Raw genomic sequence first — 26,214 nt, forward strand, 5'->3', positions numbered from 1 at the left:
GTTAAAGACATCAAAAAGAGCGTAGAACCAATAGCAGGGAAATTAAATAGGAAATCTTTCATTTTTCGGCTGTGATTTTTTATACGTTGCTTGCAGTGTAATCGAACTAAGCATAACCGTTTCCTCTCGCAAAATTACGTTGATATGGTGTATCAAAGGATTACTTCAACCAGTTTTCAGAATAGGCTAAATTTCGACTGAAAAAATCCAAAGGGATAAGCCTTGTTTTTTTGCGATTTTCAGAGCTCGGAAACTTTTCGTCTCAGAATCGTTTTGCGGGACTGCTTCTTCGCTAATTAGACCCTTAGGAATGCGAAAAAGACATCAAAAGGCGCGAAAAACCAATAGCAGGGTACTTACGGAGGAAATCTTTCATTTTTCAGATGTAATTCTTGATACGCTTCTCGAAGCATATTCCATAGAGCTTGTTTATAAGCTCTATGAGTAGTTGTTGGAGATATAAGAAAATAATCTGATCTATTCTGATTGTCCTATAATCGTAATATATGTAAAGCATTGGAATTAATTAAGTATTGATATCTTTTTTATTATTGTTTTTTAGTTCAGGCACGAGTATACGATTCCGGAATAATGAAAATGAATTAGATTATTATCTTACCTTGAAAAACCGCTACCGTTTCATTCGATTTCCTTCTCGCTTCTTCATTTTCTCCGTTTGTTCACACTTCCAATTTACAGTTCTAGACTTTTTGATTCTTAGAATAAAATGCAACTGACAACCAGTGACTCAACCACGTAGTTCAGACCACGGTCTTACATACAGGTCTGAAAACTCTCATGGCCAGAAAACCGTGGTAAGAACTATGATGACGTAAAGCGCAATACGGAGGATTTTTCCAAGGATCGGTAAAGTCAGTCCGAGAGAAGATATCCTCCAACTGCGAAAGTTCTAGAAAATGGTTTGTGTCCGGCTGTATAGGTAGTGTAGGGATTTTCATAAAAAACTGGCACTATATATCCCATAGGCTCCATGGTATATCCTCTGAAAGAAGAAATCTGAAAGTAAGATGATTGGTTAAATTAATCCTTGACATAAGTGAGACGTAAGAGGCTGGGGATTGCAGACAATTCGAAATTCTACTAATTGTAGAAGGCACCAAACGAAAGACGCTTAAAAGTCGACACTGTGTTTGTTGACGATTTCCATTTCGGCGTTTCTAACGAAAATTGACTGTACATTTAACTGTTTCACGTACAACGCGTCCATTGTCACAAAGGCAACACAAGATGAAAAAATGACGATCATATTTAAATATATTTATTGTTCAATTCTTATATTATGTATACGTCATATCATGTATAGAGTATACCTAGGTTTGTGTATAGTAAATACCTATACAGTCCGCAGATTAACATTGGTAACTATTTTCATATTTATAACGATGCATTTCACTAGAATAATGTAAATGCACGTACAAAGTCTGAAACAGAAACTGACAAATAAAAACTACACAAACAGTAGTATTGATAGTATGTATAGGAACGTTTGAACTGCAACACAATTCAGGAAGAAAAGAGTAAACTAAAAAAAATGAACAAGAGAACGGCAAGTAGATGATCTTACAAGTTTTGACATTCCCTTTATCAATATCAAGCACCGTGGTGTACCTTCGATACAGTTTAATACTGAGAACGTACATAATAAATTGCACACAGTGACAATAATTTGGATAAACGGTATGACTTTATAGTAAGTGAAGGTTACCGTTGAACATGCAATGGTCCATAAAAAAAAATTGAAAAAGCTGAATACACAAAATATTTACCTATTAGGAAAAGAAATAAATAATTAAAATTAGCTACGCCCTTGATGGACATGTAATATCTGTTAAAATAGTTTTTTTTTTATATTACATAATACATATCAGGAATCACCTGAATTTCATCCCAAGTCTGATTACGTTGACCTTCTTTTAACGAATTGGCAAAACTCTCGAGCTGTTCACCAAACCTTATATATTACACTGATAAATTAGAGTAATCACTATTATAAATTATAATACACGGTATGGTACGATAGATAGAATGCAGATCCGTCACCACATTTTTTTTATCTACCTCTGCTGATTTCGTTCAGAAAATGTTTTTAATGTAGCTATTTCGCATTATTGAAGTAAAATCAGTTGATTTAGGCCTTTCTGCTCTTATAACTGCAAACGTTGGATTCGTCGGTTTCTCTGAAATTAACACTAAAATTGTCTATATTTCTATTTACAGAAAACAACACCGAACCCCTGACTGTTCATCATCACTACATGTTATTATTCCTATTTAAAAGATCCTCTCTCATGTTCACGTTTATTAGGCCTTTTATTAAATCGGAAATAACATAAGGATGCAAACATTTAAACGTAACTACTTAGCTCACAGCACAGGACAGCAACAAATGATTTTTCATCAATTAATAATTGTTTCTTTTCTTTTTTCCTTTGTTTTTCGTTTTCAACTTAAAATTTATTAATTTGTACGTATCTATAATGTTTTTATTTACAAGGCGTCAACGAGAATAAATGCTCGTTTATATAATACAGGATTGTCCTTAAGTAAAATGGTAATTGATTAACGGCACGCCTACTAAGATTACAATGATAATTTAATTGATGAATTCTGTCAAAAAGCCAAAACAAAGAATCAAACATACAAACAATCTGTATTAAAATTGATACAATATAAATCACTGCCACAATTGATATATCGATTACAACATTCGCGTATAAACAAAGTGCTGAATGTACAATCTTCTTGATTCAAAGACTGACAACAGCTAGTTTACGTTGATGAAAACTGTATCGTATCGTCGTAAATAATTAGCTGCAAAAAAATAACAAGAACAGAAAAATAAATATATAAAATTCACGAACTGACAAGTGTGACAAAACGAGGCACGCCTTAACATGAAAAAATAAAAAAAAAAAAAACCGAATTAAAAATACATTAGCACCAGATTTAGAAATTGGACATTTTTTTTTTTTTTACTCGTTTGTGCCGAAATAAGAGTTTCTGGGATCCCAACAGTATTATACTACGAGAAACTCTAGCAAAGCATTGTTCAATTTTTATCCATGAAATAAGCAACTAATAACAATTTCTCAATGAGCTATAATGTCTCTCATCCTCTCTCACAAATTTCTCTCTTCTCTCCTTCCATTACCTGCATATCTATTTACATACCACACGATACGTGGCTTTCTACTGTACAATTAAATTATATTCGGGCACATTTTACATATAATATTGCTGCTGAATCTGTGCGTGGCTGCACTTTCAACTTTTATTTGAATTAATATTTCTACCCCGAGCAATTGCACATACGATAATTGTTTTTTTTAAATCCTGCTTCGACTTACAATTGCAAGGGTGAAATTATTCAAATGATATTTCACGACTCAACCGTTGATACTTATAAAATATCCACAGGCGAGTGAAACCTGAGGACTTGTTGCGGTCTTCGCATCGCAGCGTTTATCGAATAATACGATTGCAATAGTTCAATGCTTTCGTCCTAAGACTTTTTACGTAATATTTGAGCTTGACCAGCTTCGCTGTATAACTATCAATGACAACAACTAATAATGATTGGATTAGAAATAAGTTGGCCGTCTACATAGTATAGGTGTGGTATAATCCTATGACTATCGTTAGCGAGCTTAGCTATGACAACCAATGTAGCAGTAAGAGTAATTCTGTAATACGTATCTGTGTATCTAAAAAGCGATCTGAGGTATGTTATGACGCCAATCATTAATACCATTTAATATTTACATCTAGGGAATAATCAACTGTAAAAGCAATTCACGTATGTTTAATTTTCTCTTCTAACATAAAAGCACAATCTAGTGCATCGGTAGATTTTTTATTTCAGGTAAATGAAACATGATTTAAAATTTCTCACAGGGGAAATCACGCACCTTTGTAACTGAAAGAATCGGTTTTTTTTTCTTAAATCTGAACTGGTATGCAGCTGCAAGTGAATTCTGCTAAAATTAATCATGTAACACGACCAAATTCTCAGTACTGGTTTTTTGTCTTTCTAGACCGGTATGTTTGTATGTGTTAAAAATTTATAAAAATTGATGTACAATTATTTTGATGAACTATTTACACGCAGCTCTTTTTGGGGAATAATTTGTCGCAAACACGGTTAAATTATACTACAAAGCTCTTTGATATTATTCCAAACACAATATTGAAAATATGAGTCAAGGCTGCGACTTGGATTGAACTAAGGGCTTGAAAAATAGAAAATAGCTTCTTAGTGTAAACCTGGTAAGTAAATCAATTGCGGGAGATCTATCTGGGATTCAAATATAGTGAAAAGTGCCTTGAAATGTAAAAATGATATTATGTCAGTTGTAACGTAACTCTTTTACTAGCCTGGAAATTCCTGTTTTTTCTACTTTTCTAGAACTATAACGAATCCGTCCACTTTATTCTGGATGGAATTCTCTTTTTCCGAGATTCATAGCCTGCACAATAAAGATACTCACTGGAAACACTAAGTTATTTTTCAATGCTCTGATCAGGTAAAAATCGCTGTCATCGTCAATTGTTGAAAACGGATTATGAAAAGACTCTAAATTTGTGATTGATTAAATGAATTTAATTTACTCTGCACCAAAATATATTCATCAGTTAATTCCTTTTGTGTAGATCAGTAAATACGATCGAAGAAATGGTATTTTGTTAATCCTCTACCATTTGAAACTAATTCGTGATGGCCGCAATTCGGTGGCCTCTTGAGTTTAAAACTTTTGGGGTGTCTCAGGTCGACTATTCGATACTCGGATGAAGAGCAAACCTTTATCAAACATGATGCGAATATATTCTATCGTTTTGTAAATAAACTACCAGAAAAAAAAAGAAAAAAGACGAACAGTTCGTGCAGATTTCGTTCACGTCCGTTCAGTATTGCAGTAAATTAGAAAATAACATATGAGTCCTACATCTGATTTCCCTGCTATTTCAAAACCTACAAAGTTGCCATTAGTTTAGCGTCGTTAACGTGATTACAGAAGTCCTCCCTTCCTTCCGAAAAGGAGGGAGCTAATAGTGCCTAATGCCGATTGCGGTGCCGACTCCTTGACGTTCTGAGGCGTCGACGTTGCCTTGACCTTGCCAAGGTCAGGGCGTGTTGCCCCCGCGCCGGAGCGTCGTTGGCGGCTAGTCAATTGACCAAGTCTGTTGGTCAAAGCACCTGATCCCGGACGAGCAGGGACACCAAGTTCCGATTCCCTTCCTCGGTTTTTTCCTGGCGGCAGCGGAGGCTTTTCGATCAAAGAGTCTCCGCTGCTGCTCGAGGAGGAAGATGAGAGCTTATCTTGGCTAATACTAGATGACATTGAAGTTTTCAGTGACGTTAGCTGAGCCATTGGACTGTCCATTGATCGCCTTGTGTAAATTGCACCCTGAAGTGCGAGAGGGGAGATGGAGGAACTCGCTGTAGTCGCCATTATAGTGTCTATCCCAATACGTTCAAGTTTTTCAACCAGCCTGATGCCAGTCAAAGCCTTCTTGTCTGACCGACTAAGCGTGGGTTTTGATCGCTTTGACTTTCGAACAGGAACTTGTTCCTCAGTGCCAAAAGTGCGTTTCAGTAGTTCAGCTCCACTGCTGAACAGGCCTAGTCTGAACGGACTGCTGTAAGGAGGTGGGGAGCTTGATCTGGAAGGGGGCGGAGTACCGTCAGGGCTATTGCATGGAGTAGCGGTTGGCGTGAAGTTGCGTTCTCCACTTGGAGTCGAGACACAGGATGGAGTGACGGCCTTGATTCCTCTCTCGTTCAGCATCTTGGCGAGTCCAAGAGTGGTAGAAAAAGTCGACGTCGAATTACGCCTGCTCATGGTTCTCGGGGTGTTCATTCCAGAATTAAGAGCGCTGTTTGGAGCCGTAGCGACTCTGCTGCCGACAACGCTTGCGGTGACGCTGGTATGATCGTCAGGATGAAGGACAGTACTGTTTGTGAATGTATAGATGGATCCAGTGTCCTGGAATAGTTTTCCAGGATTCGCATACTCTTCGTCTTCTTCGAGATCAGCCAAGGTGAACGTCTCTAGGCCAAGATCTTCAAGCGCTCGACCTCCCCGCGTCTTTACTCCTGGCCTTTCATCTAGTAGACCACCGAGGGTTGGAGTAGCAAGCTGCGTCCAGTGATGCAGCGTCTGTGACCCCTCGATCGGCTTGACAATTTGCAACTTTTCAGGAAGACGCCAACCATTTCCACTGTTGCCACTAAAGCCACTAAGATTACCACTGCTTCCAGTCGACATTATGCTGTCAGGTGTTCGACATCCGAATGGCAAGAACGAAGGTGGGGATTGAATTCCAGCGTCATAGTCGTAATTGTAACCAGCACCGGTACTCAGGCACGCACGTCTCGCTATTACTTCTGCCGGTGTTAAGCGACGCAGCGCGGCTTCAAGATCTGCTGCTCCAGGTGCACCTGGTACTCCAGTTTGTTGTGGACCGCTATAAAAAGTATACACAATATACGATTGTAATATTTTTGCGCGTCTCAGTTAGTTTCAAATATAATCCGTAGTCTCAACGTTACTAATACTATCAATTCATGTTGAAATCTAGGCAAAATTTAATAATAGCCACATTGTAGTAACTCAAAATATGCATAAGCAATTCAATGAAAAAATTCGTTTGACGCTCAATTTGCACTCCTGTGCTAATTCTTATATCAAATGAAAAACAAAACTTCCGAAAATCCAACACCATAGTGAATAAAAACCTAGTAATTCTTTACATAAAACTGGGTAAAGAGAGAATTTGTTGGGGGGTCTGGTTGGTGGGTAAAATGAATCAAAAACATTAAGATCAGATGAAAAAACACTGGAGTTTAATCATTTTGAACGTACTCTAGTTAGAAAACGTTTTTGTAAATATTCGATATCTGAGTTTCTGTTACCGAATTTGATCATACTCATTTCTATTGTACAGTAGAAACATTATTCTATTCGTTTTCTCCAACATTAGCGCAAATAACATTTCTGGAGATTTTTTCAACAGATTTTTTATTCATTTCCGGATGTTGGATTCAGACTGTTGGTTCTATTTGTCTAAGGTAAAAGCTTCTTTAAGAAGCGATTAAGTTTCAATCCAATATCAGTTATTGGGAACAAGCATTATTGATCTCAGACAAGAAATAGACGCTTTCTTTAACAAATAAAATCCCCCAACTTTGCCCCAATTGTTGGTTGTTCCATGATGGGTGGATAAAAGCTACGCTTATCTAGGAGTAAATACCTATATTACAAATGTAAAATACTTACGGATATTCTTCCGAGTCTGTTAAAAGGGAGCCTTCGCTGTCGCTGTGGCCGGTAGAGTCCAAGCTGGGGAATCCCGAGGAAACTACAGGCCTTAAAGCACCGCAGCTCATGCGCGGGCCAGAAGAGCCGCTGGACAAAGTTGATGTAGTCATGGAGCCGATACGTGGGAACTGATTGGCATCCATACTGCCAGCGTACGATGCTCGAGAAGCACTCCGAACGGTTTCAAATACTTTTTTGTAAGCCGGCCTAGTAGATACAAGAAGTTGTGCGGTCATATTCGATGAGTGAGAATGTATGGAAGTTTTGAAAAGTTAGTGCCAAACTCACGTTCTATCACTGATGATTCCTGAGTCAAGACTGGCTTCGGAATACAACGAAGACTCAAGCTCGGAAGCTATGGAGTCAGGCTGTGGGGCGGCGCCAAGAGACGGGAAAAGCGAGCCACCACGAACCATGGGCATACCCTTCTTTCTCTGCTTACGCAATTGTTCCTGCGTTTCAGCCAGCAAGTTTACGACCTGTAAGAGTTGATTAGACGTTTTTGAATGTAGAATTGTAAGTATGGTATTAATTTAAATTCAAACTACGGTGTTCTTTGGAGTTGAATTATTGAGTTGGCAGTTTCTAATGCTCAAATCTCACCTCCGTATATCGGTCCTTGAATTCGGCAAGCTCGTTGGCAAGGATATTTTGATTATCCTTAGTAATGACTAGCGTAGCTCCCATTTCATCGTGTTCGGCTAATAACCGAGCAAGCCTGAGCTCAGTTTCGGCCAGCTTAGCTCTAAGACTGACTATTTGTTCGTGCTGAAGTCTGTTCTCCTCTTTCTGGCGGTCCAGCTCGTCCGCCATTCCGTCTGCCTCCATGTTTGCGCTTGCTGTAATATTAGTTTTGTCAAGCAACAATTCTCGATCAGCGAAGGTCAGAACCAGGAGGAAGGCTCGCCAGATTTTAATTTTAGAAAAAGTTGACAAATAGGCACCGAAGAAAATGATTAATCTCACCTAATTGGGCGGCAATGTCTTTGACGAGGCGGGCTTCCTTCTCTTCGCAATCGTCAGCGTCGTGCACCAAGTTGGTAAACTCGGTACGTAGCTGTTTGTTTTCATCTTCAAGGACGCTGATCCGCCGCTGCATCATGTCCAAATTAATACCCTTAAGACCCGTAGGGGTCCCACTTTCCGACCCAGAGTCGTCGACATCGTTTGTTAAAATTTGTACAAGTTCCGTTTTCTTAATCAGTTCATGACTCAGCTGCGTTATTTTCTCATTGGCTAGTTTTAGTTCTGTTTCCAACGATGTAACATTGCTCTCTAGCTTTTGATTATGTGTCAGCAGCTCCTTTCCTATTCGAGCTGTCAATTCCAAGTCTTTCTCTTTCTAAATGACAGAAAATATTCATTCAGTTTGGATATCGATTCGTGTGAGATAAACGAATTATGTTTACGTAAAAGAGAAGAGGAGCAAGTTATGTGAAATATGAAGAATCGCAAGAAGGTGCGATTCAAAAAGCAAATAAATTACACCCTAGCTTCGATAAGTTTTGTTTTGTCCTTGGCACAATGTAGTTAAAAAAATGAGTTCTCACCTCCTCCAGAAGCCTGGTTACTGCTTCTATATCATTATAGGTTTTTGTCATTTGGCTCACCCGGTTGCTACATAGAACTGGAACAGATAATAAATTTTGCAAGTCAGTTGCGTGTATCGGTACGAACAATTTGCACGATTATCATACGTGCAACAATGTTACGTGTATACGATTTGTAAATACGAAACAACTTGGCATAATAAATATATATAGATATAAATATGTACGTAGAAAGCTGGACTGTTGGCTAAAATCAATCATCAATAAGAAAGTAAATCGTGCTGGTTAACACAGAAGAAACTGCTCGTGAACCAAAAATAACACAAGCTTGTTAAAACAACGGTGTAATAAATTACGGTCGGGTATGTAGGACATTGTGATAAATATTTCAAGTGTTTTTATCAATCTGCTGAGTATTGTAAGACGTTGCTATTATTTTGATAAAGAAAATTCAAATCATGGTTAATGTGGATTAATTCGAAAAATTGTAATGAGAATAAATTGCATCCGGTAAAAATTGCGCATGCGGCATCGCCTTAATGTGTATTTTGATTAATTTTCGCATAGTATAGGCAGTGTTGATCTTTCAGCTTTTACGACGCATATTCCCACCGTGAATCAGGCGTTATATTTACGGAAATTACGTATAATAAACATCGTAGCGCAGAGGCGAATATTCGCTGTGTAGACGCACGAATTCGGGAGAATTTGTTGAATGAAACGAATCTGTTAGGAATGGAAGCTGGAGAATGTATCGGTTAAGACAAAATCGACGCTGATTAAAATAGAAACTTTTCCAAAAAGCGTAATACCTGAAATGCCGGTCGAGGATTCAGCGGCATCGTCTTCCGATTTCGAATTTACACTCCGATTTCTATTAACAAATACTTCGAAAGCTCGCGAAAACATTTAGGTTAAATTACACCAGACGGCAGTAAAATTGATATACACCGAAATTCTACATTGTTCCTCGTTTGTTGTCTGTATGTCGGTTATAAGTCTCACGACGAAAATAAATGATCACAAACGAATAACACATAGTCGATAAAACAGGGAGACACACGCAGGCACTTAATCAAGAGATCGGTTTGATATTGAAGCGAGGCAAGAACGAGAAAAAAATAAATAAAAAGTAATATAAAATAAATACAGGCACCAATGTTATTTAGGACTAAAGAGTTTACAAAGTATCATCACCATCTCCGCAAGAAGTGAAGAAAAATTTTTCCCGAATATTGCGACGAATTAGGGAGGAAACCGCACGTATTACAGAAATTTCGAAAACTTGTAACGCGAGCCTTCGAAGTTTTTCTCTACCTTCCACACGTCAAGGCCGTTGGGATGCTGGATTCGCTGCTGGCTTTGGAAATCACGGGACGAGGGGAGTGAATAAAACCGTGTATATATATATATGTACCTACAATACCCTCTGCTTATCGACCGGTCGGGGCGTCGCGACGCTGGCGCATTCAGACTTTTCAGAGTCTACCGAGAAGTGCAGCCCACGTGGTAGACAGACGAGGTAGAAGAGAGAGGGATGGAGGACTTGGATTCGAATAATCGCGAAAAGCTGGAATGGAAAGAGTTCAGGCTCGTACGAATTTCGTTTGAAAAGAAAAAAAAAAAAATCGCTCACGTTTTGCCTGGTTTTCTGATATTTGTAACACGTTATATATTACGTTGTATAGTATTAACAGGGTGGCCACTAGATCTCCTCCATCACGAAATTCCCTGACTTTTCTAGGTTTTGCAGACAAAAATCTTATAATTTTCCCTGAACGATTTGAATAAATTCGTTATAACAAATTGAAAAATATATACGTATTTTCCACATCATCTTTTTTTTTAGACGAATGTACGAACTGTAACTTATTGGGTGACACTGTCCCATCTAGCCGATGCGTACAGTCGTTTGTAAGGTAATATTTAGGGATATTCAAAGTTTGAAGAGAACCTTCCGGTTATGGTAAGAAAATTGGTATTCGATCTAATTTATCTAAAGCTTAAAAAAAAACTGTGGGACGTATTTGTATGAAAAAAATATATAGTAAACGATTCCCTGACTATTCGAGAATTGCAGAATTCCCTGACCAGTGTGTGTGTGTGTGTATGTATATATTATTTTAAGCTGTTGATAAATTAGATCGAATACCAATTTTGTATATTTTTATTCTATAATTTTATACATATACTGAGAAATTGAATACGTAAAAGGGATCAGAATGGTAAGACAAAAATCGGAATCTGAACATAGAAAGACAGATTTCAGTTAACCTTAGATGAGGAGGATAAAAAAAAAAAAAAATAAATCACGCAAATGCATTGAATTAGAACGATTGAAATGCGATCGACCAAAAGTTGACCCCGGCATTACTTTCGTCGAAAAGAAGTTGTACATTTTCACTTCACTTGACATCTGTTCAATATTGATCAATGTCAATTATAATATAACAATAGAATACAGACCCGAATATGGGACTTTCCTTGTCAACTAGGTCACACTTTTTCCCCTTTGACATCTTGAAATATCTTTTTACTATTCGTCAGATTTTTATCCGCATTCTCAGCCCAATTTCGTTTCAAAGACGACTGACTTGTTTTTAAATGTGTACCTAGAGCATTGTGCCGTTCGCGAAGTAGGCTGGAGATGGTATTTCAACGATGTTAAAAGCGAGTTTTTTTTTTTTTTTTTATACTAGAAGATGGAAATCGTATTCTTTCATTTGCAGCGATTTCAACATCAAAATCTGCGCTTTTATCGAGCAGTAAATTTATCGCAACACAGCTCATACACGCTGTTTCTTCTTTCATGGATGACGTATACGAACTAGAAAGATTCTAATCATCGCAGTACGTAGAGAAGAATCTGTTGCGTGGTTTATAACGTATAGCTTTGTACTGGTGTACGAGGTGTATAATATCGCTTTGAATTTAAAAAAAAAAAAAAAAATTGGAATAACAATAGAAGACTTGCAGAGGATGATCTCTCTTCTATTTCGGGCCTGTTCCGAAGCCTTGCTCGTACATAATTCTTAAAACCCAATCGGGCCTGAGTCCTGTGTGTAATACGCGAGAGTAGAGGATAGAAAATATCGAGAATACCGGTTGTTACAACATCGTAGACTTTTATTTTTGTGATGCCCGCGTGTAACTCTTGACTCTTTATACCAGGGATCAGAGCGACGGTGTTTCAATCCAACAGGAAATATGATTATGATTATGATAATAACAATGCCTCGAAGGCATTCGAGGTTAAAAGACTAGTTGCATAGATTCACTTTTGCTTACGTTGATTCCGTGGGAGAGTAGAAAAAAAAAAGTTTAATCATTTCTCTACCGTTTGAATGATTGTGAAATAAAAATGGGATTCCAATTGTCTTATACAATATTATTATTAGTAGAGCTAAGCGCTATCTCCGAGAACCGGAGACGTCTTTGAACTATTATCAACTTATCGTCGTGTATTATACTCGTATACCGTGATTTTGTTTGTTGTGTAGATTTCACGCGATTCTTGTATTCAAGAGGATCCGAGTATCAACTTTGATAGAAGTTATCTTTCAGAAAATTCAATTTTTCACGCTATCGAAAAATATTCAGCCTGGAGATGAATGAGGATTCAAGTTTTGCTGAAATTTATTATTTTGCTCATCGATCGTTGATGACATTCATACCCACGTGGAATATATGAATAAATGTACATAGATCCTCTTTCAGCAAAATGTATTTGAAAAAAAAAAGCTTGATCTATCTCTCGTTTCCTTCGCCAGTCTGAAGTAAGTATCAAAATTTTATAAGCGAATCTGAAGTACTTTTTTACTGTCTCAAATTGAACTCACAGGTATCGATCCTCTAGAATTTGAAATACCTAAAACAGTTTCAGGTGTGGGGTGCAAATGCGTGAATAACAATCGTGGTGCAACATTCGCATGCTAAACGATAAAATACGGCAAGACATGGCAAATCCAGATCTTACGCCTTGCAAAAGCGCATACGGGTACATTGTACGATGTATATCTGTACATATTATACGTGTTTTTGCGACATAAGCAGCGTAATAAATTCAACGGATGTGCGTCGATTATTAAACAGTTGGAAAAGAAGCAACGGAAAAAAATTATTAGAAAAAGTTAATGGCATCGTGTTTCAGAGGGTGTATATACGATACCTTGCAATAATTCGCACATGCGATTCGATTTGCATTATGCAAATATTTTTCCTCCTCAAATTGCAAGCCTTCGTCAACACCGCGCGCGTTCTCTACATGAATTTGAACTTCTCACTAGCCCCTGACTGTGTAAAAATAAGACGAGGAAACAACAAAAATTGCACATTGTTATTTACACAAGAACATAAACTTTATCAGGATGAAAACGTGATGTTTTTTAAGATGATCGGCAATAGTCGCCTCGTCACTGTAAGAAAAACCTTTCGGCAGTAAATAGGTAGTACGAATTCACGCCAGGACAATGTTCTTGATTTTTATCCCTGTCCCAAATCACTTACATCGGTTGTTTCGAGACTATCTTGTGTTATTATAGATTTTGGGGAAAAAAAATTGTTAAATAATAATAAACGAAATCACGTCTTGGTTTTCTTTTAGACACGATAATATACAACGTGCAACTTGTTTAGTTGTTAATTTTTAATAACACCTCGATCCTTATGTAAAAAAAGAAAATCGTCGAAATTACTGGTAATGACAGATTAAAAATCAAAAATTTAAATTCTAATATTGTTTCGATTCGAGCAACACGCGCGGTGTGGTCTGTGAAGCTTTTTTATAGAGACGGTTACACTCTTTTTCGAGCTTGATTTTTCAAGTCAACTTTGGACAGCTGTTATCGATGCGGGAAACTATGCAAATAACCGATATTTTTACGACTGAACGATAGTGTGGTTTCAGCTTTATTTTAAGCTTTGAAATTCGAAAAATGGTCTATAATTCCTCGACTTTGGACTCGTTTTACCTGAAATAAATTTATTCAACGCGTAATTTGCAAACGACATTTGATTCTGACACGTTGCAGTTTTTGCAGGAATTGGAACGATTCATGTCCCAACTACATTCTGCGGGTTACAAATTACAGACGGGTGAAAAACACACGATAACATTACGAAAAACCTATCGAAAGAAAATTGTACCGTGACGAAATTAGAGATTTCAGTTACAACGATAATAACTATACAAGCGTATTGAACCTGAAAACACCTGATTCTTTTTTGTTTCAGATATAACGAGCAACATCAAAAATCGTGAAAGGTAAAAAAAAAAAAAAAAAACGCGTGTAAAAGCTCGAACGATTATAAGCCATTAGTTAAATTCCAAAATTGAAAATAAGTATAACACTAGCCGTCATCGCAGCTATGCAAAATCGACTTAGAAATCTGCAAACGCGAAAGAGTGGCCAACTTGACTTCTCTCAATCCTTATTGTCCGCGCAAAATGAAACCAGGATGGCGACAATTTTTGCTCAAATAAAATTCTCCGACTATTCTTGTCAAAAAATTCAAAATTCACCGATCTTTTTCGGCAAAAGTTAAATAATGTCGGGTGGCCATAATGACCAAAGGTTCCAGAAATTGTGTATCTTGAATGTATAAATTTGGATTCAAAAACACACGCTGAGAAAAATTTCATTTGTTACAGTAACTAGAAAAATTCGGTGAAACAGGTATCGTTAAAAAAAAAACTGTTTCAATATCGTTGGAATTACGAAATACAAGGTACGCGTAACAATTTTGCGCTATCGTCGATCCTTTTTTGGCAATCGCAACGCAAAATCAGTTTCTGAGGTTTACTCTACTTTTTTAGTTAAATAAAGCTTTAACGTCAATTTATCGTTGCACGAGCGTTAAATTTTCGCAACAGTTGCAAGAAAATCGTAACGAGAATGAATAGTAACGGATAATAGACTTTCCGGTAACAGCTAGAAAACTAATTTTCATTTTCTATCTAGAACTATATATTTTTCGATTGTGGTAAAAAATGAAAATAGTTAAGGACTGAGCGGTAACCGGAACTAAAAATGTCTCTCGGTGCGCTATACAGCTTCGTTTGACAAAAATAATTGAAAATTGAACAATACAATTTTCGAATGCTAACTGGACTGAATTTACGAAGCATAGTTGAAGTTTGAATAAAATTTGTTAAAAAAAGAAAAAAAAAAAAATACGTTTTTCTCCGAGATTCATCATAATTCCCTGACTATTCCCACTTTTCCCAGTTTTTCCCCTATCGTCGCCATCCTGTATTTCTGTTCGTACCGTGCGATTTTTCGATTCATCAACAATTTCGGTTAATCGTTTCTCCAATTAATCGACTAATCAACGATTTCGAATGATAGTTTTTTCGATTTCCATCGAAATCGTCGATTAATCGATCAATTGGAAAAGCGATCAATCGAAAAGCAACGATTAATCGACGATTTCCATTCACCGTTTTTTCGATTCCTATCGAAATCGTCGTTTAATCGATTATTTGGAAAAGCGATCAATCGAAAGTCACGATTAATCGACGATTTCGATAGGAATCGAAAAACCGATGAATCGAAATCGTCGATTAATCGATCAATAGGAAAAGCGATCAATCGAAAAGCACGATTAATCGACGATTTCGATTCATCGGTTTTTCGATCCCTATCGAAATCGTCGATTAATCGATTATTTCGAAAAGCGATCAATCGATTGCTCGACGAAGCGATTAATCGACTAATCGCAAAGCACCGATCCCTATGAACATTGATCGTCGTTAATCGGCTACTGACAAGACTGGCAGGTGCAGGGAGCCTCGGCAGGCGAAGCCAGGAGAAAAAGGGGAGTGCCGCCGCTGCACCCTTCGCATCCCCAACACCGGGTACTCGAAGACTTCGGATAGTCGTCGTCCCCCTGAAGGCGTATCCCGTTATCGATGAGAAGCAGCTCGTGGCTAGACGACGGCCGTCCCGACGTCCCGACGCCGGCTGGCAATACTCGCGGAATCTCCTCATCGTACTCGTAGGGATCCTCGTCCTCGCGGCTGTCCTCGTGGATGCTGCAGCACTCCTCGAGGATGTCCGCGTCTTCCCCCACCGCCGACTGATCCAGCGTACCCTGGAGGAGGTCCCCCTCCTCGTTTCCGGCACCCGGCCGATGCCTCGGCCAGAAACTGCCGTGACAATAATTACCGTATTCCATGTATCGCATCATTGTTTATTTATTCATATTTCTTATCCAATTTATGGACGTGCTTGTAAGGAGGTTCCACACCGTCGGTGAAATTGACGCAATTATTCTCAAGTTAAACTCTCGTTGATTACAGTTTCAACGATGTAAAGTGATTTCAGGGTGGCTGTTTGGCGAGGTAAGTGATCCAATCAGTTTCGTAACACCGACACAAGTTCCATCACATTATTTCTAACTTTCGCGGTTGATTTATTATAATACCGATACTTGCTGTAATTTTTTCGACAATCTTATCACCACATTTTCAACAATTCGTTTCTTTTTCTTTCTCACCAGCCCATCGAATCGATCGGTTACAAAAAATATCGACTCGTTGTTCGAAGAATCGATTTCATTTGTCTTTCGAACCGATCGTATGAAGCATTTCGCGGGTGGTGAACCTCCTTAATTGACCAATAACATTCGTCATAGTTACTGACACGCGTTCCTCCATATTGCATCAATCGACTATCCTTTCATCCTTTTTTCGCATTGCACCCCGCACTGCAATATTATTAATCCGCATCATCATTCGGACACTGTATAATCACGAACGTTAAAATTTCTACGCAACTTTCTCGTACAGAGGGATGATTCTCCGGGCCATGAGCAACCCGGAGACACTTTGTCCGCGTTTCTCTCTTCGGTGGCCATAACGGTCTGGAAAAAAGAAACTCGCCTACCGATATATACGCGCCGATAGCTTGGATGTCCTCCCCCCCCCCCCCCCCCCGCAAACTTACCCAGTTGGATTATCTTATCTAAATTCTATATTTATGTCGATTTGTTACATTATACATCGCAAATAAACGGGAACAAGACTCAGATCGAATTGAAAACCTTTCACCAATCATCTCTCGGCTCGGACTTTGTTCGGCTTTTCAGTGTTTAATCCTTTGAGTCATAGTTTGTAAATATTCTTACCGCCAATTTTATATCCATTTTTTTTTGTATATTCAGATAACTTTTCAACGTAATTCTGTGCGGTTTTTTGTTATTTTTGATAGTGTCAACTGGGACACTGATAACGAATCTGAGATCGAATTTAAAAAATTCAAGATGGCGGATCCAATTTGGCAGACTATAATTTCAAATTTGATCGAATCCGGAGAAAAAAATCTGCCCAGGAGATTTTTGGGATCACTGATTACGAATCTGTAATCAGATTTTGAAAACTCGGTATACAGTCGTTGGCCCGTATTGGATCAAATTTCAACTTTTTGTCCGGCATCTTTAGTTTTTGAAATTTCATTTCAGATTTGTAATCAGCGACCCCAAAAAACCATCTTGTTACAAAAATTGATTCACCGCAATAATGCTTGACTCAAAGGTTGAATTCGATACATCAACGAAATTCTGAAGAAAAAAAAAGCTGCGCAAATTTTTTATCACGCGCATTGTACAATGATATATTAGAGTCATCATAATGAACCGAGTTTGGCGTACGTGCAGAAGATCGAATTACGTACATAACGTGTAGTCATTGTTTGAAGTACGATCATGTATCATGAAACTTTTTACGATTTCTAGATGCACCGGCACGCGATCGGTAGTTTAGCATAATTTTTAGTGAATGATCGACTCGAGTGTCTCGTACGTGTCTGAATGCAAGTGTTTTTTTGGGTTACCAACAACATCTACAAGGTCAATTACTCGGTAATAATATATAGGAAAACAAAAAGCACAACGTCCGATGTGATTCAGTTGACAAACGTATCGAAGTAACTCGCTTCGTTTGCTTCCAGTGTCTTAGAAATATAAAGATAAGACACGGCCGATACTTTGCGAGATAAGGTGCAAATAACCCGTATATAACGTAAAATCTATTTCTATCTATGCTTGCACGCAATTCTTCCAGTTCGCAAAAGATTTTTTCATTAATTTGAATATACGGTGTACAAAACTCGTACGATTTCCAAATAATTTTATCCTTGATCGTCGTGTACAAGAAAGAAGAAAAAAAAAAGACTGCAATAAAGGGTGAAAAATTTGCATCTTTTGAGTTTGATAAACGGAGAAAAAGAAATTTCGCAACAGTGCCTTTAAGCCGCTGCCATTTTTTTTCACTACTGAATAATTGTGTGGGACGTAGGCAGCCGTAAGAAAAAGTTACACAAAAAAAAAGCGTTCCTCTTCGGTGCTAATCCGCTTACTCGGTGTTACGGCTGCAGCACCTCAAGACTTTGATCGAGCCGATTATCGTAACGAATTGAAGGAAATCGATGTTGTACAGTGCTTAATCGGTTATAATCAAGGCTAACCAATTCCTAACTAAACGAACGATAAGATTATAATGATAAACCACCGTAGCTTATAATTGCATCTTCAACGCGAATCGTTCCATGTACACACGATTGTCGTAGTAGTCGTGGATTTACAATTAGTTCGAAATAAGTAGGTTAAGGTTGTCCGTCGCGAAAAAATATTTTGTTTACATGATTAGTATAATTTATCTTCGTGATCGATGGAGGATATTCGCGAGGCTGAAGTTAGTAACGTTAACGTATCGAAACGTTGAAACAAAAAATTACTATTTCGCACGTATGGAGTAACTGGAGAAATTCAATTTACAAAATCTGAGTTTTTTAACGGTTTGATAAATTTCAGGTAATCCTAAAGTTGCGAAATAACGACTTATTCCCAAAGATGCATCGTTACAATAACGGTACAACCTTCAGCTTGATGGATATTTTCAGGCGGAATCAATCTCGAAGAAATTATTTATTATATAATATAATCAATTTGCGTACGTACATACTAAATCTTTTTCTCATGTTCTCCACCGCATCGTTTGTATTTCGTTGATTCTGCTACACACTCGTATAAAATTTGGAAGTCAATTTTTCAGAAATTAAATCATACCTCGGATGAAAACATTTTAAAATAAATATTTTCATCGCTACAGTTGAATTTTCATAAATATGTATGTGCGTCGGATTTCAACCTCAATTTTAACTTTGGGACATTTTCAGCTTGAAATTGACTTGTAACGCATTTTTATATTTTATACTACCTACGTTTAAGTAAATTATATAATTGAGTTGGATAGATTTTTTACAGGAATACTCTTCGAACACGGATCATAAATAATAGTTGTTGGGTGTTTTGACTCGGGAATTATACAAACTCTGAAATATTCAAATTCTTACTGAGGAGCTTCGTGTAAATTTTTATTAGTAATCAAATTTCCATGCAGTTAATATTTCAGAGTTTGTACAATTCTCGCGTCAGGAACCGAATCATTTTATATTATTCATCTAACTTACATATTCAATTCGTTACAAATTAATTGCAAGCTAAAAAAGTCCGCAAGTAAAAATCGAGGTTGAAATTAGACGACGGTGTAACTAATGGACGATATTAGATTCCAATTACCTTTCCTTCACACCTATCAACACCCTATATGTAAACATGCAAGACCGGGTTGACCTAAAGGTGTGCATATTGATTTTCCGAAAGGGTAAAGTTGGGAAATGTTGCATAAGCCGTCGGATAGCAGGGTAGCAGACCGCGATGCAGAAGACTTGTTACACGCAGAGATGCAGTGAAGAAATAAAGTACCTAAGAACGAAAATCATACCCAAGAACAAATTTCAAATTTCCCGCAGATTTTCAGCCTTCTTGACTCGCAAGTTATTTTAAAACCCCCGACTAGCAAACAAGGTCTATTCTCCTATTGGTGGTCGTTGTCGGAAGGGTTTTCGAACTTCGAACGCGCCGTTCGCAGGCTTCGTAATACTGTTAGTAATTACTACTTATTAGATTTGATAGAGCGATAACACAAACTTTTCCGCTGGCCGACGGCCTCTGCGGCGTTTTCGTAGTATGTATGAATAATCGAATGCGGCAGGATAATAAAAGAAGAAAAAGGTGAAGATGATGAAAACAGAATCTGCAACGGGCGTCGAATAATAATCAATCGTTGAATAAACAAGTCGGATGAGCTGGGGAAGCCCCGCGATCAATTACTGAGCGGGCGGCTTATAGTCCGAATAATATTCGACCAGAGGATTAGGTCAACGCTTCAAAATACGAAGAGGATCGCGGAATCGAGGATTAAAACACACGGAGAACATTAAACGGAAAGGAAATATCAACGCGGATCGGAGTTACGTAATCGCGACTGTACCGCACAGACGACTAATGGAGAGTTTTAGCTCCGTACTTTGTGCACGGCGTTGTATTATTCATCCGTTAACCGGCTCTAGGAAAAGAAACGCAGCAGCAGACGCCCTTGCCGAGGACCAATCGCAGCACGTGCCCCATTCAAATTGTAGCGCGAGGTTAAACGTCGCGTAATTTCGCCGTCTCACCTCGCTGCTCAAGAGCCGAATCGCACCTTACGATTGACGTGACCAATGATCGACAGAGCGCGTTGGTAAGAATGACGGACTAACGATAAGTGAGAGAGTAAGGAAGAAAAAAGCGGGATATTTACCATTCAACACATTATCTCACCCGGGGTTAAGGCGAGTCGTAGTTTGATCGACGGGATACCTGATGCGAGATACGGAGATGCGGCAACGTGACTAAAACATTGAATTTAACCGATTAAGAAAACAGCGTAAAACAGACGACAGGCACAAACACGAACCACGCAAACAGGCACAGACACGCGACACTCACGGCGTAGATTAGCGGATAGCTCGAGCATCCGCCACTGGCGGGGAAGCAGATACAGCAGCCGGAATCGGGATGAAAGTTCCGTCGGGTGAAATCGAAGGTGAGAACGAGCTGCGGCTTAGACACTTCACAACACTCATCGTAATTTATTGTTGTCGAGAATGCGAGACAGTCAGTGCGACTTTACGCTGTGACTCATCGCTGCGAACAGACGTGGGCACGTCGATGCGAACTAAGGCGAGAGCGAGAGCGCGTTCTTCCTGCGACACGAACTACGCGCAGATCAATCGGCCATGTTTCTCTTTCCGTAATTCACCAAATACGCCGTTTACTTGTCTACGGCGCTAGTCGTCGGACTCGTCGAAGCACGGGGGGAATTCAAACGAACCCTGGAAAACGTTGATGAACTCTCTTCGTCACTTCGTTGATTGAAGACCGTTGCAGATGGTTACTCTAATTGGGGTTTTTTGTGCTTATGGGATTACGTGTTGAATCGATCCTGCCGATAAAGAAGCTATTTGATCGCCAACACGGCTTCTTAAGGCGCCACGTCCACTAACCATCGAGTATTCGTCACGAAAATTTGCCTAGGGGTGGCTGTCTTTAAATTTTTCAGTCAACGATCATTGTCATCAGTTTCTGTCGATTGTTTTTCGAGTTACAATATCCTTTGTATACTTGCGTGAGGAATTGCAAGGTGACCAACTATAAACGATGAAAAGTCTGATTGTGTACGGTAAAAAGTTACCACGGAGCATTATCGTCGTGTAAAAAAAAAACACTAGATACGCCTCATCAACACTAGAAACCGGACACAGCATATCACTGATAGATTCAAAAACAAAAACATTATATTTAACACAATTAATTTCGGTTCAGCGTGGAAGTTCAGATGAAGTTCGGTGATTTCTGATGCAAGTATATGGTTTGGGAAAGTTAAAAAATAAAATATCTGATAAGGTGAAAGGGTGTTCAATATTGTTAATTGAACATCATGAGCAAAGTTTATGGAATTGCTTATATTATCAATACTTGCATTTGTTGTCTATAGCATTATCAATGCGAGATATAAAGTTAATTTGTGACGTTCCTTGGCTTTGCAATCATTATCTTATTTACACCGAATGCATACAATGAAAGCATTACGTTGGTTCGCAAAGAAAAATACAATACAAGGCTTAAGAAGAAAAATTTGCATGTAAAAATATGAGATGAAATATTATCCAATTTTTATTTATTGTCTTTCAATACTTTCAATACAATTTTTTCATCAACTTACAAAGTTCACAGTGATAGTTGCTTAAATTTGAGATTATTTTCAACAGTTTTCTTATAATAAAATCCCTACAACTTTATTTGGTATCTAAAAATACGAAAATACAATTACTGCACTTGTCAAGGAATCGATAATTGCTATTGCTCAGTTTTTGCAAGAATGTATTATAACTCTACCCTTACGATAAGTACATTCTCCGGCACCACGTACGGTATAAGAAAAAATAATACAATATCACAACTCCGAGTAAAAGTTAACATACTGTGAAATTATTGAACTGAATATATAAAATGTCAAATTAACATATTCAACTTACGGATGATGTACGACATGTAACCTTAATTACCACTGCAGGTTTTCACCTGGATGCAATGGGTAATTTTATAAGGTTATGGAATGCACTCTCGCCGCTATCGAGAATTGCAACGAGAGAAATTGTAACTCGTGTAATGCGGATGGACCAGTTTTTGCCACATTTATGTTCAACTTTTTCTCACTGACAACTTCTCTCCCTGCAACTTTCCACCGACGAATTGACTCCTCGACAACTATCGAGACGATTCTAAGTATCGATAACAATATATTCTAATCGGCCCATGTTATAAATTGTGGAGTTGCAGTAACGTCATTGGGCTGTATTGATTTGCATTGTTGGAATTTTTAGCATGAATAATATTTCAGTATAAAGGCTTACGTAAAGTTGGTATGTGACTAACGACTTGAATCGAATAGCATACTGACGCATGCACGGTTTAATAATACTAGGAAGATAAAACGGTTGATCTCTGTAAGGATAAGTCATTGTGAAATGGATTTATATAGGTGACCAAGCTACCGATCAGTTCGAATTATTCAACGCCTAATCTAGCAACGAAATTTAATAATCAAGTAATGAGCTGCTCAAATTTAATAATCTTATTATTATACTTATTATTAGTTTTAAATTTATCGAGCGTCGCACTTTCAATTTTCCATATCTATTTATCTAAATGACAGACAGCATGAAATAAATTTCCCTGAAAATCACGTATCCGAGGTATTTATTATCTTACTTTTTTAGCAACAATAATAGGAAATAGTTCTAATTTTCAACGCTTGTTACCATAATGACTTTTTTCAGAACAGTAGACCATCAGGGCCGAGAATCTGTTCTATGTAATCTAAATTTTCGAAATAAATCTCATCGAAATAGGTGTTGACATCTGACAAGAATTATGTTTACCAATAATTGACACGTAACTGAAAATTTTAAACGAATGGAACGAATTTAAAAATTGCAATGTTCCAAATCCACATAAATGTTTAACGTTTCCAAATTAACGCGATAAAAACTACTCACTCGTAAAAAAATCGACGAAGCAAGATTCTGTGCGAAAACTACGTATTAACCAAACAAACCCAATTCCGGTTTGTCCGAGCGACGAGAAAGATGAAAATCGTCCGATTACCAAAGTGCCCCAGTTTCCTTAGCTGGGACTTCGATGACCCTGGGTCTATCGATGACTCTTGCGGTCCTACCGCCGGATTCAACAATTCCAATAATCCAAGCCTGCCGCTGTTCCGTCTTCTCCAGTGCCTTGCAATAGGCAGCAGCCTGTTCCCTGGGCAGAACGACAAGAAGCCCGCCAGAAATCTCGGGCATGAGTCCCTGAAGAAGTGGCATGGCGTTCCCGGTGAGCTTGGATGTGGTGCTCATCTTTGCGATAACGGGCATGTTATGAATAACAAAGCTGACAGGGTTGCTCTGCTTCTTGGCGAGGACTTCGGCATGCCCGAGGATCCCATACGCGGAAACATCGCACGCGGCGTGAGCGTTGTACTTCCGCATCAAAATGGCCGCCACACGGTTGCTCCTCGCCATCGAGTCGACGGCCCTACGATGCGCCCTGACGGCGTCCTCCTCGGTGATGGTGAGAAGAAGCCGGCTCCTCCGCTCCGGCAGCTCCATCCAGTGGGCTACGATCACGGCTGCCATCGTTCCAAGGGGTTTCGTCAACACCATCACGTCGCCGACGGTGGCGCCATCGGGTGGAACTAGTTCGTGGTGAGAGCACACAGCTGCGGCTGTCCCGCCGACGAGGCACCAGGGATTCGAGACGACCGTTGCGCCCTGGACGAGGGTCTCCGCCGCCTGAGCGGCGTCCCTGAATCCTCGGATGATCATCGGCACGACGACTTCGCGCTCCTTGTCCTCCAATCTGTTCGAGACCCCGATCGTCATGCGAATCGTCGCGCAGTCGGCGACGCCCAGGGAATAGATTCCGCTGAGGACGCTCGCGCAGGCGATCCTGCCCATCAAGTAGGGGTCCTCGACCACCGGGCATAGCATGTTGCTCGACTCAAGGAGACTCAGGCCCAACCGGTCGAGCTGCGTCACCGCCGGTTCTTCGCCGCATGGCGCGAAGGCCGTCAACAAAGGGCGCAGCTCGTCGCGACTCGGTTTCATTCCCTTGCCACGTATGTCGCCGAACTTTGTCAGCCTGAATCCGGGGCTGAGATCGTGGTCTGCGGGGTTAAACGGCAGCTGGAGACACGGAGCCGCGGCTCCCGGCTCCCCGGTTAATTCTAACCTCACGGAGACGTCGCCCGATCCGTTCTGCACGTCAACCAATTGTCGTTGGTCGGTCATAATTTCACTGCCCGACATTTTTATCGATACACTGAACTTGGCTGTCCTAGTAATTGCTTGTAGCCAACTTTTTTCTTTTTTTTTTTTTTACACAGTTTACGGAGAGAATTTAGTTGGTATTTATGCGACGACGCGGACGTGAAGTAAACGGTTTATGGCTTCTGTTTGCTTTCTTGATAAAAGACTGCGAGGAAACAGAAGAATACGGGAGGCTGGAAGGAATCGAAGAAAAACGTATCGATAAAAAAGTGAACAACGCCGAGGAATTTCCGCCGTACGCGACTAATTTCACGCCTATAAAGATTCAACGGAATCGACGATACCTCGTCTTGGAATAAATCTGTTTCTACGTTTGTTGGATACAATGTAACACGTAAAGGCATTTATTTTACTCTCAAGTTTTTCGCCGTCATCTTTTCGTTCCGCATCAACATTTTTCTTTCTTGAAACACGTAATTACACTTTTAGCAAAGCTGGCGCAATTCATTCTGCTAGGTATTTTTATGTATTATACGATAGGACAATTGGACTCGGTTTTTAACCTTGTTGGATTTACTTTTAGTATACGCTTTAATGTAATTTTTTTCAATTTTCGATCAATTAGTGGACGCCGATGAAGACGTTCATCAAGCCAATTTTCGATCAATTAGTGGACGCCGATGAAGACGTTCATCAAGACATACCTGGCAAGTATTTATTTTTCTTAGAGTTTAAATCTTGTAGAAACTTTATAATATTGAAACTTCTAAATGTTGTCTTTATTCTTTTTTTAAATTCAACTACTGATTGTAATCAACACGTATATTTGATCAGATTTTCAGAGTTAAAAAATGTTTACTCTTTTATCGATTATAAGCAAAGTAGTCGAACTTCATGATGAGAAAAAAAAAATAATCCCAATACTAGCGTGATTAGTTTAGTTGAGTATGTGCAGTTTTCGTTATTTGACTAGCATGGCTACTTAAAAGTTTATTCAATTTCGTTCGTTACATCTTTTTCTTTCGTTTTCCGCAACTTTACAGGCTAATTGAATTGATTTCAGTGGCCTACATTGGCACGCAAGCTTTTCACAAACACTGCGAAATCGCTTTCTACAGCTATTCAACGTATACGTATGTATCGTACATCTATTAAAGTGTCATGATACTGGCTTTAAGATAAGCATAGACGTAGAAAATAAATACAGATAAGTATGTATAATACATAAAAATCGTTGATAACGAGAAATCTAATCTCTTCAACAATAATTTTTCATTAATACATTCAACAGTTTCATGTTCAAATGTGGCAATTCTTATCAACAGTAAATAGAGTCTGTGGATGGTTTTGAATTGAAAAGTATGAAACCCGCGATATTACAAGGTGAATTCTTTTAAAGGTATATATGTACATTATACATAGACGATGCTCAGAGAGCGTGATGAATATAATTATTACGTAAAACGGGATCAATATTTTAGTATACGTAGGTATTGTATACAGAATTCAAACACACATTTTAACGCTTTGACGTCATAATTAATGTTGATATTATACATACCTATGTGTATGTATATATACCTGCGGGCATGTGGCGTCGCGTAGTCACGGAGG

General features: G+C 38.7%; 1 protein-coding gene across 10 annotated transcripts in view; it reads right to left on the reverse strand.

Annotated features, from left to right (window-relative positions):
• Positions 1–1,263: 1,263 nt before the first annotated feature.
• milt (trafficking kinesin-binding protein milt) overlaps positions 1,264–26,214 on the reverse strand; it is a 98,348-nt gene continuing 73,397 nt past the window's right edge. For 5 of the 10 annotated variants that reach the window (XM_046625148.1, XM_046625150.2, XM_069136605.1 and 2 more), the window contains 6 exons: positions 8,891–8,967; positions 8,307–8,682; positions 7,944–8,179; positions 7,629–7,819; positions 7,299–7,547; positions 1,264–6,486 (listed from right to left, as the gene is read on the reverse strand). In XM_046625148.1, the coding sequence (XP_046481104.1) occupies positions 5,028–6,486; positions 7,299–7,547; positions 7,629–7,819; positions 7,944–8,179; positions 8,307–8,682; positions 8,891–8,967 (2,588 nt within the window). In that variant the 3' untranslated portion in view covers positions 1,264–5,027. Of the gene's footprint in view, positions 6,487–7,298; positions 7,548–7,628; positions 7,820–7,943; positions 8,180–8,306; positions 8,683–8,890; positions 8,968–9,702; positions 10,235–15,657; positions 16,038–20,531; positions 20,623–20,719; positions 20,993–26,214 lie in introns of those variants that run through there. The other 5 variants (XM_046625156.2, XM_046625155.2, XM_046625157.1 and 2 more) reach the window with 5 other exon arrangements.

This window comes from Neodiprion pinetum, chromosome 5 (assembly GCF_021155775.2).
Source record: "Neodiprion pinetum isolate iyNeoPine1 chromosome 5, iyNeoPine1.2, whole genome shotgun sequence".
Classification (NCBI taxonomy): Eukaryota; Metazoa; Arthropoda; class Insecta; order Hymenoptera; family Diprionidae; genus Neodiprion; species Neodiprion pinetum.